Source organism: Pterocles gutturalis, unplaced genomic scaffold (genome assembly GCF_000699245.1).
Source record: "Pterocles gutturalis isolate BGI_N339 unplaced genomic scaffold, ASM69924v1 scaffold35213, whole genome shotgun sequence".
Taxonomy (NCBI): Eukaryota; Metazoa; Chordata; class Aves; order Pterocliformes; family Pteroclidae; genus Pterocles; species Pterocles gutturalis.
In genome coordinates this window covers 883-11,758 of record NW_010119209.1, presented here as the reverse complement: position 1 = coordinate 11,758, position 10,876 = coordinate 883, and the positions used below count along the sequence as shown (strand labels likewise).

General features: G+C 36.8%; 1 protein-coding gene across 1 annotated transcript in view; it reads right to left on the bottom strand.

Annotated features, from left to right (window-relative positions):
- Window positions 1-10,176, bottom strand: part of PARP4 (poly (ADP-ribose) polymerase family, member 4) — a gene marked incomplete at its 3' end in the record, with an annotated part of 17,203 nt that extends 7,027 nt beyond the window's left edge. The window contains 10 exon segments of the mRNA XM_010076502.1: window positions 1,386-1,559; window positions 3,513-3,650; window positions 3,958-4,048; window positions 4,050-4,090; window positions 4,828-4,941; window positions 5,504-5,582; window positions 6,692-6,815; window positions 8,299-8,494; window positions 10,055-10,131; window positions 10,134-10,176. Of these exon segments, the coding sequence (XP_010074804.1) occupies window positions 1,386-1,559; window positions 3,513-3,650; window positions 3,958-4,048; window positions 4,050-4,090; window positions 4,828-4,941; window positions 5,504-5,582; window positions 6,692-6,815; window positions 8,299-8,494; window positions 10,055-10,131; window positions 10,134-10,176 (1,077 nt within the window).
- Between the last annotated feature and the right edge of the window lie 700 nt (window positions 10,177-10,876).

The following is a 10,876-nucleotide window of genomic DNA, read 5'->3' as shown; positions in this document are numbered from 1 at the left end:
GGGGGGGGTGACTCATTAAGAGTCATTTAAAACGGAGCCACCAGTCTAACCCCTCCCTTGCCGCCAGCAGCAGACTGGAAGCTAGGGGAACTCTTAGCAGTTGCTTAAGGAGCCATTACGCCCCTCCCTGCTACCAGACAAAACCCCCCACACAAAACCATAACACAGTACAACTGTGGAGCCTTGAAAGAGAGCTGTGAGAAGACTCAGCAGACTCCTGCCTCGCCTTTGCTCGAGATGCTTTGAGCTCTTGCCCTTAGTGTCTCGGCTGAGCTATGTTGCTGATACGCCTGCATCCAGCCTCCCACCTCCCTGGTTTTGACCCAAATCCCATGGACTTGAGTTCCTGCTTTGACCTTGGACCTGCCAGACAAGCCATAATGGGGAGGCAATCTGGACTGACCCTGGCTACTATCACCAGCAGTCCCTGTCACCAGCCCTGCTCTTCCTATTTGGGTACAGTGGGACTAGAGCCACTGCCAGTGGTGTAACTGCCCTGGCCTTGCTCACTTTCACCCCCAACCCCATCCGCCTGCCCTTATGGAGCAGCCAACCCTTGCTGCTGGGTGCAAGGCTGCATCTGTGTGCACCCTCAGCACTCCTTGGTGGCAATGCCCCCGGCAGGCTGAGAATTTCCCAGCTAGTTTCTGCAAAGATGAGACAGTGGACTGAGTTGCAGAAGAGTAACTGAACTTCTGATTGACTGAACTCCTAGCCAGCTTAAAAATGAAGGAACGGACTAACACAGGAGCTGAGGGGGAGCTATGTGGGAGGCAGGCCAGCTGTGCTTATATCAACTGAAAGATGTTATCTGTTTAGATGTGCTGACTAACTTCTTGCACTAACAATCCCACAGTCCAGGGAACTCCCCTAAGTAGTTTGTGGCATAGATGTAGGAACAGACCAACCTGTACATAGATTGCCAATTTTAAATAGTCTCTAGAAGCTGTTCCTGTACATGCAGGAAAGGAAAGGGTATACAAAATAGTCTTTTCATATAGCTAAAGTAGTTTAGATATATCTTGTATATAGTTTAAGATAACCAATAGAAACTGATTATGGATATGCTGGAGTAGTTGCTAGGGTCAGATGGATGATAACAACAGTTCCATGATTCTCATATGATCCAGCTGAAGATGCCATCACAACAATGATTGCAATGGAAACTCTTCTCACCATCTGGACAGCAACTGGTGTTCCTGTTCAAAACACTGAATTCCCCCCATGAGCATTACTCAATTCGTAAGATTCCAATAGATCAGTTTTTTAAACTGACAGCCTGTGGCTAGCTGTGCAAAGTATTCTGTCAACTTATCTGGTGCGCATGTTCAAAACTGGTATAGCACAGTGCAGGTCAGGGCTTACTTGCAATCTGGAAAAGTTACCTGACACAGGTCCTGTTTCTAGATAACAGCTTTTTGGAAACTTTTATAGTCTATTTCAGCTTTTTGACGTATAACTTGACAGAATTCCATCATGACCTCTTGTAGTGCCACCTTGCCAGCTCCTTCATCCAATGCATTCTTTACTTGAAGTAAAATACCTTCTGCTTTGCTCACCTTTAAAAGAAGAGTTTATTAAACTGAAAGCTATTGCAAAATTGCAGAAAGAGCACACAACAATAAATACTAAAAATGGATCATTTATTTCCACACTGAAATGAAGTTTTAACTCTTGTTAGTGCAATACACTAAATATTTTCTTGCAGCTAGGATATGAAAACAGTATTTAACAGTTGGATATTATTCTGCCCTTATATTGGGCTACTTGTGAAGTACCTCAAGCAGAGCTAAGAGACAGTAAAATAACCTGCCTGAAGTAAAACGGAATATGAATCAGATTGAAAGATAATGTTCTTTAACATCTTGCCAGTTCATATTGTCAGCTTTAATGCATTGATGAAATAACAGAAAGTAGAGGATAATAAATTTCTCAGTAAATGTTGAAGCACACTGGTTTGTTCTAAAATATATAAAGTCGAGTAGAAGTTCTATTTATAACGTGGAACCCACAGATGAAATGAAAGTAATGATTAATTTTAGACAGTTTGTCCAGGCAGACAAGATATAGATTTGCTTGTGTGTTCTTTCCCAATTGGAAATTTTTCACAGAATACATTATTTTGTCTTCTCAAGGCAGGAGGAAAAAGGCAAAATGCTTTTTAATTTACACGAACCACAGGCAACAGCTAGTAAAATGCTGACATTAGAGGCTGCATAGCAATGTCTTTCTGCAATTCAATATTGATACAAGACTAGTCTCTGTCTCACAAATGCTTTTGGGAAAAAAATTGCTGTGTTCCAAAAATCCGGAGAATTTTTTTTTCTTTCAGTACAAATGCTATTTCTCTTGCAAATTAATTATAAGTGGGAAGAGTCAATGAAAACAGTTTTATCATATTCTTACAGATTGATACATTGAGATACAGAATATTTTAGGTCTATGGTTCAGCTCTTGCAAAAGCTACCTGAAGTATGTTAGGAATTTTAATATCTAAACAATTGCACCTCATAAAAAGCATTTACCACAAACAGCATTTCCTTATGTCTTTGCTGATTTATGCAATGCACTCACTACTGTCTCCGAATACATGTATACAATATTACTAATGTACTACTTACTCACCAGAATCTACATGAATATGTATTATTTCCACATCAAAAAGTGAAAGGAATATTCTTGTACCATACATCAGTTGAAGAGAATCAAGAGTGAATTTCATGTAATAAAATTAGGGCAAAGTAATTCCAGAACTGGGGACCTTTTACTGGCAAAGCTCTTCCAACTTAAAACCAACATAATCCTCAGGTAATTTTGTCTTCAGTGATAACAGAGATGAACAAAACTCTTGTCTTAAACAGTCATTTTGTTGGCTGTTTGTTAAGTTATATGAGCTTAAGTTACATGAATAAACATTATCCTCTCAAATGTCTAGGGAGCAAAGCAAAAGAATTGAGGTATGTGGGAAAGTGAGGTTAAATGAGCCACAGACTTAACAAAGGAGCGGACAGGCAGTTACTCTTAATAACAGCTGTAACATCCAAAGGCCTTCAAGAGTAGCTGTGTATTAATTACATGTGTCATCTGATAATGCAGACAGGGACTATAATTTAAACCATTTTTCCATTACAAGGGAACGGCTGACTGAAGTACGGCTGAAACATACCGGCAGGAGACAGTAGCCTACTATTAATGTACTGCCTTCTATGACTGTCTTTGTATGTGACTTGATTTATCTCATGGAAAGGATCCTTTTATAAGAATTGTGTAAATTTCTATAAAATGGAAAAGACAGACATCTGCCCAAGGGAGTACAGCATGCTTTAGTGTCATGATTCTAAAGCAAAATTTGAGACAAAAATTTCTGAAGCATGGATTTATTGAAGTGCAGGAGTATCAAAAGTGTAATTACCTATCCCAATCTGAAACACAACATAGGTGTTTGCTGGGAAAAAATTACTTCTAACAGCATTTATGTGTTTGTCCTCACAGAGTAACAAGAATTAACTTACATCATTTAGGCTTCTGTTGTTTACTGATTCAAGTAGTAAACTATCCAGGTGGCAAACAGCTTCTACCCATATCAATTCCACAAAATCACTAACTTCCTGACATATAGCACTTGAATGGATGGCTTCTTCCAGAATTAACTGTAGTAAAATAAACATAGTTCAGTGAAAAGACAAAAATGCAAGTCATGGCAGTGAAGTTCTTACACAGACAAACTTTCCTGTTCCCATAAACAATACAGTGCACAATGCTCATTCATGCTCAGTATGATTTCTTCAGTCCCATTGAATTGAAGGGAAGGTTTGCTTTTATAAATTCTTTCAAGTGGAGAGCACTGCAGGCTGGATGGCCATGACCTCTCTTGAAAACTGAGACATAAAGTCTTGACAAACACAGAAGCTGATTTGCTTGATTTGCTATATTAGCACATCACTTTTTAGGTATCACGTTAGTTGAAGCTAAAGATTCTGCTTCTGGTGGAAAAGTTTCTCTGAGCAGGAAATCCTGGCTCTCCAAGTCTGCGATAAAAGTCTTGTATTTTTATTTCTTCAGCAGTATTAGTTACAAATTGTTGATTATTCTGTAAATCGAAAGAGTAAAGTTAGTCAAAGAAACTACATAGAGACTTAAAGAATCAATTTTACCAGACACTAACAGCTGACAATTCACACTTAACTTCTGAGTTGTGATTTAACAGGCTTCCAGCAAGGCAGCGCTTTCATGAGGGTTCAAGGGACATAAGGAACAAGCACAGGGTTCCCTATACAAACCCCACAGGGACCAGATAGGTTCATCTAAGGGTGTGCTGGAATTTGTTCTATCAATTGAACTATTAAAAATTCACCCCGATACAGCTCCTTTGACTTGAATCTAATGTTGTTACAATGACACAGACTGCAAGTGCTATACCAGAGTGCATATATAACTTGTACGCTGAGAAATACAAGACAAGCTTTTCTGTCTCTCAATATTTCTGTCCAGAATATCAGTTGTTATAGCATTTCAACATGTCATTATGCAGTTTAGATATTGCCAGGAAAATACATGTGAGTATGAGGCAGCTGAATCCAGGAACGTGCTGTGTTGCTGCCAAATCCCAAAACAGTTCTTTTGAGCAAGTGGTAAGTAAACACACAGAGTAGAGAAGCCAACTATAAATCAAACTTTAAATGATAAAGCTTAACAAAATGACCTCCTATTATCTATATCTAAGCATTAGCCTGCAAATAAGAATGTAAAGCATCTGAAGCTCTCTGGAACAGGCACATTCAATGTTCATAAAGAAACAAACACATAATGTCAATGAGAGGTTCATACCTTTGTTCCACTTGAAGCATTGAAGTGTGCCTATAGTTGAAATGGAAACTCATAACACTCCTGGGAACACTGCAATTCAATAACTACAAAATCTTTGCTTTCCTTGTAGTTAACCTAAATGGAGAGGTAAATAAAGAACCCCAATCCCCAATTTATTGCCTAAGTATGTTTCATTCACAGTATGTTGCACCAAAATACTTCCCCTTGACCTACTTATTTTTTCACCCCATTTAGAACTACACACTATGACTGGCTAAGAAAAGAAGCAGAATTATTAATTATTTGTATCAGAGTAACGAGCAGAAGCTCCTCTCAGGGCTTCACTGTACTGACTGCTCTACATTTCCACAATTTTTGTGTTTTGAAAGATTTTTAATAGAAAAAATTAAAATTTAAATTAGATTTAACACATAACAGCCATGATAAGATGTATCTTGTCAGAAGCAAACATTACTACAATACTTCATCGAGAACTATACACAGGGACAATAGAAGCATTTCATTTGGTTAGAATTAGGCTGCACTGAGACAGAAAGCATTAAAGCACTTTTCAGTATTCTTCTTTGCATTGCAGTACAGGACAACATAAAATAGTTACTGTTGATGTCTATAACTGTAAACATTTTATTCCGCTACTGATCCTCCTACATTCTCTCACAATAACAGGATGGCTTACTTTTCCAAGGACACTGTATTTTGCAACTTCTAAATCTTTTGGGAAAAAAGGAGTATCTTGATCATTTTCCCTGTAAAATCTGGAATGGAATCAGAGTAATTAAAATCACATATGCCTGGTAAATACTGTACTGTAATAAGCCACAACATCATACTAAAGTAAAAACCAACAAAATACATCTATTTTTTTTCAGCAGCAAAATAACAACCAAAAAAAGTTTTGAGAAATTAAATCCCACCTGAACAAGCTGCTGCACTAATAGGCCGGAACATTTAGTGTAAACCTTAAGATGAAGACTAGACTCCAATCTTCATTCTTTGGAAAAACTATGGAAGTAACACAATAAATGTATTTTCATTGCCTGGTTACACATAAATTTTTTAATAGCTTGGTCAGCTGCCTGTGCTGTCTGAGGCTAATTCCTCCCTTACTCCTGACTTTCACATTAGGATATATACATGTAGTCATATCCTTCAGCATCAGGACTTTTAGATGTCTTAGATGTAACTTCTCATACATTCCCACAGAGTAACTAAATACCCCCTATGACTGAACAGCAGTCTCTAAAAGTGAAAGCTGCACTTTTTGAACAGATTTAGGAGTGCTGGCACTGGTTTTGTTCCTTTTAACTCAATTAGAAACAGTTATAACAATACTGTTTCCCAATCAACTCAGAGCAGTATCAGTTATCTTGATTTTCAGCTCTCCCAAGAATTTTAATGAAAGAAAGGATTGCTCAGCACTTCTAAAAACAATGAATTGGACTGGATTGCAAAAACCTGCGTGAACCAAGAAAAGAAAAAAATTGCGATGATAAACAGAGCTCCAGTCAGAAAATCATAAAGCTTGAGCCATGCTAATGCCTGCTGAATTGGTAGAAGCTTGGCATGTATTAGGGTGCTGGACTGTAGGTGTACACTGAGATGGAAAAATGTAAAATCAACTTCCACAGTCAGATACAAAAGTAAAAAAAAAAAAAAAAGGCAGTTATAAATTCATACACGCAGAATACAGAAAACAAAGAAAGAATAATTTTATCTTCCACTACATTGTTAAGATAATGAGAGCCGTCTCCAGAAGTCACTGAAACAGACTGGGAAGTAGTTTTTTTGGTTGGTTGGTTCGATTTTTTCAATTTACAAAAAATCAACATAGATGTATCACAATACATCTTTTCTTTTATTTTACCTAAGAGTCCCCACTTTAGACTCAATTCTGCTCTCACTGTCTTCAATAACAGGAAGGTTGGAATCGTCGTTTTCATTTTTCCTTGTGGCATTTTTATTTTCAGAAGATGATAGGTCTTCCACATCTGCAATCAAACATTTATTTACTTGGTATAATATCTGGTTTCCCTAATTTAACTTCTTAATATTTAATTAAAAAAATACTACTACTTAATAATCATAAATATTTTACATGTTGAAACAAGTTAACAGCTTCTAAGGTCACATTTTATTCAGCCATATAACCGTCAGGATACAGGGTCAAGTACTGAAGAGCAACTGCCCCAAATGCCTCACTGCTAGTATTAGTACCTCCAGGGCCATGCCAGGGCTTATTCCCTCCAGGCACTTCACCACCCTGACTACTGTGACAGGAACGGGAAAAAGAATTAGGGCACGTAACTGAGAGCTACATGGTGCCACTTGACTATACAGCCTGAGAACTATTCCTCCATGGCTCACGTGAGTTTTGGGGGTTTTTGGTTGATTGGTTTGCCCACCCCCCCCCTTTTCTTCTCCTCAAAGTTGTATAAATATGGTGTATGAATACAGTTCTACATTTAGCTTAGAACTATTTAGGATTGCTACTCAATGGATCTACCCAGCTTCAGCCATGCATGCTCATGGCCTCTGCTGTGCAAAACCTAAGATTTGTCTAACAGACTCAGTGACGCAATGCAGGGGTCTTGATTCTCATTCTTATACATAGTTCTGGAATTTGTACTGACTCACAACATAAGAGTGTTAATAAAATAAAATGTATTATAATGTCAAAAGTAATTACTTTAAAAATACTTAGAGGAAACACTAGCACCCAGCAAAATCCAAGAGATGTAAAAAGAATTTAAAAGCGTAGTTACTAGGGAGAAGAGAAGGAGAATGAAAACACTAATAACTTTCACAATGATAAGTTTTTGCTGACTGTACACTTTGAATAGAATTACCTCTCATCTCTTTTTCATGTTCTTTGGCTTGTCTCACAGCATGAAAATGAACATTTGTCTTTTTTCCTTCTACAGAGAGTGATAGTAGTTTGCATCTGAACCATGTTATGTATTGGAATGCTTCCAATATCCAAGTTCTTCCAAATCCAATAGTTCTCCTATTTTAATTATGTTGCATTAAATATTTCTAGCCCGTGTTAACCTGTTCTCTAGATATCTTATTTTCTCATAATTTTGACTTCAAAACATAACACTTCTTCATACAAAGGCATTAAATCCACTGCATTGTGTTGAAATTAACTAAAACTTTTCACTTTTTTTCCAGTGAAGTCAAATAAAGACAGTCATTGGAGGTTTTTTTTTTTGTTATTTTTAACATTTTATCCACATTTCCAACTTGAAGTCTTACTTGAAGATTCATTAAAAGAAAAAAAAAAAACAATGGAAAGACTCCACAGAATGGAACTGATATTTCTTTCCTGAAAAATACTATTTTTTAAATCAACTTTATTGCCAGTTTCCATGTTTGCCAATTTCTTAAAAGCTGCTCCTAAATATTCATGTTGTAAAACATTCTTTACCAAAGTAACTGATAGATTAATAAACTATGTCAAATACACTTAACCTTGTCTGTTTGGCCTTTGAGCAGAAGTGTCGTCTTGTGATTTATTAAGCTTACCTGCATCAATCTGTAAAAACTTCTCAATTTCAACTGTTTTCCAAATGAAAACTGCACATAAAACAGGGAGCTGATACTTCTGAATACTTTTTAGCTCACAGGAGCTGAGGACATCAGCAGTATCCAGAAGAACATGTGTACTCTGAAAGACAGGTTGCAATTAGTTGCTACGCACACATACAATATTAATCCAAATACTGTTTATTTGAAATTCATACTGGTACAATCCTACCATCCAAAGGAAACATTTAGATACAGATAACCTTTTTGGACCGTATTTTAATTTAAGCATCTGATTTAGAAACATGGCACCTCTGTGCTTCATCCATAGACAGCAGAGAAAGCAGGATTCTTTCAGGTAACAGTTCAGCTCAAGTAAAATATGGATATCTTCAGAGTGTGTCCACTTTTCTACAGTAACCACAAAGATATAAAGGTGACCAGGTGCCTAATGTTCTGTAGAGCTTTTAGCAGCACATAGGCGATTCCATAATGGGCCAAATTCTGTTGTGGCCAACATGGTACAAACCCAAAGCTATTTAGGGTAAGAGTTAAAAAAAAAAAAAAAAGCTGGACAGAATGCTGAATAATGATAATATGCTTTGGTAGCCTTATAAAGAATCATACATTCTTTTACTGAAATCATACATATGCTGAAAGTTAAAACTTTCTGCACAGTTAGGACAAAATAAATGTTTAGAGAAGTCAAAATAAAATGGACATAAGTAAGAGGCTGTGGATTTTGCACCTCAAACTGTTAACATTAAGCATGCAAGAACAGATGGACACAGATAAATGAGAGGTTATTGTATCAGAATGAAATTAGATCTACTTTACTTTGAAACAGGATGATAAATGCATGTACTGTTACTTGTCACATATGACAAAAGTGCAGCTTTAAAAAAGAAGAGCTCTTCCCTGATACAGGAGCACTGAACCCAAATCTCTTCTGAGGTTCTTTTTAATCTTTAGCTGTTCTTTAACTTCTGAAGCTTGGGTAGGATTTACCCTGAACAGCTTGGCCAATTGTTAGCTGTTTTCAATATCCTAGAGCTCACAAATTTTAGGTATTGAAATATAAATATAGTGGGAAGAGAGACAGAGGGAATTCAAAATACAGATTTTAATTAATATATATTTGTACTGCATTAACTCTTAGTTCATTTGCTATCTTCAATAATTAATTTTTTTAGCAAAGCTTTTCTTAAAGCCTATTGTTTTTATGAGGCAATTTCCTTGACTTTTTTCCCTGAATCACATCTGGAGATCAGCAGTTTGATGGGATAAATGTGAGCCTTCATTATTGTCCATCCACTGCTTCTTTACAAGATCACAGCCAATACAAAGAGATGTGTCAACACATCTTGGAAGATCCTGAATTAACAGTGCAAAGAAATCTGTCACATCTTTGGAATATTCTTCCTAGAACGTTATTCTTCGGTTCTTAATTTTCTCTCCTAAACAGATGTGCATTTTCAGAGTCACCAGGAAACTGCTGGGCTCTTAATATTTTATGTGACATTTCAGTACTACAGAGACAGATGCATTAAAAATGTAAACCGAATATTTCCATTTAAATATTGAACAGAGACTTAATCTCTACAGTTCTTAGTTCTCTACATGAGGCAAGATTAATGCTCTACAACACTTGCATCACTTGATATTTTCTTACTGAGATCTCAAAAATAAATCTGGAACTTACCTTGTGATTAAGCACAAAATTAACTACTCCACCATTTTCTTTCACGCAAACTCTCAGCCTGCTCTTCTCCTGAATGGGTATTTCACTTCAATAAAGAACACACAGTTTGCAAAGATGGACATTGCCCTCCTGTTAAAAGATACAATTTTTTTGGGGGGGAGAGGGGGGAAGAAAACTTTCATTCCCACTATCCACCCAAGTAGTCTCTCACCAAATATTGTTTGCAACTCCAACAAGTTCCAAAACAAATCACACTTTATTAGCATGATAATAAAATCCACCCTGAAGATCTTTAGCAGTTTTATTCATTTTTTTAATTATGTGGAAAATTTAGTGTGACCTACAACACAGAAAAAAACCCCCAACAACAACAATAAAATCCCCAAACCCAAGAGGCTAGTTTTAATCCAGATCTGTTTTCTGACTGAATTCACACTCTGGCTTATGATGAAGATTTACAAAAAGGAGTAGTGTAGCAGTAGAAGTGATGGAGAGATAGAGGATAGATGGAAGCAGGGGGACTGCTTCTCAGCACAGTCAATGCAAATTGTCTGTAAAAGAATTTGAATGAAAATCAGCTGTGTCATTTGTGACAAACTGTGCTAAAATATGAGAGGCTGGGAAAGTTTTATTTAAACACGACTAGAATTTCTGACAAGGAAATGCAACAGCAGCATCTGGTTTAAGTGGTTAAAATGTATCATCAACGTATATTTATTTTTCTGGATGTCTGTGAGTGTAAAGTTATTTTAAGAACTGACGAGAATGATAATTATAGCGTAAATGAGAACACTATCCAGAGCACTGAGCTCTTTATATAGC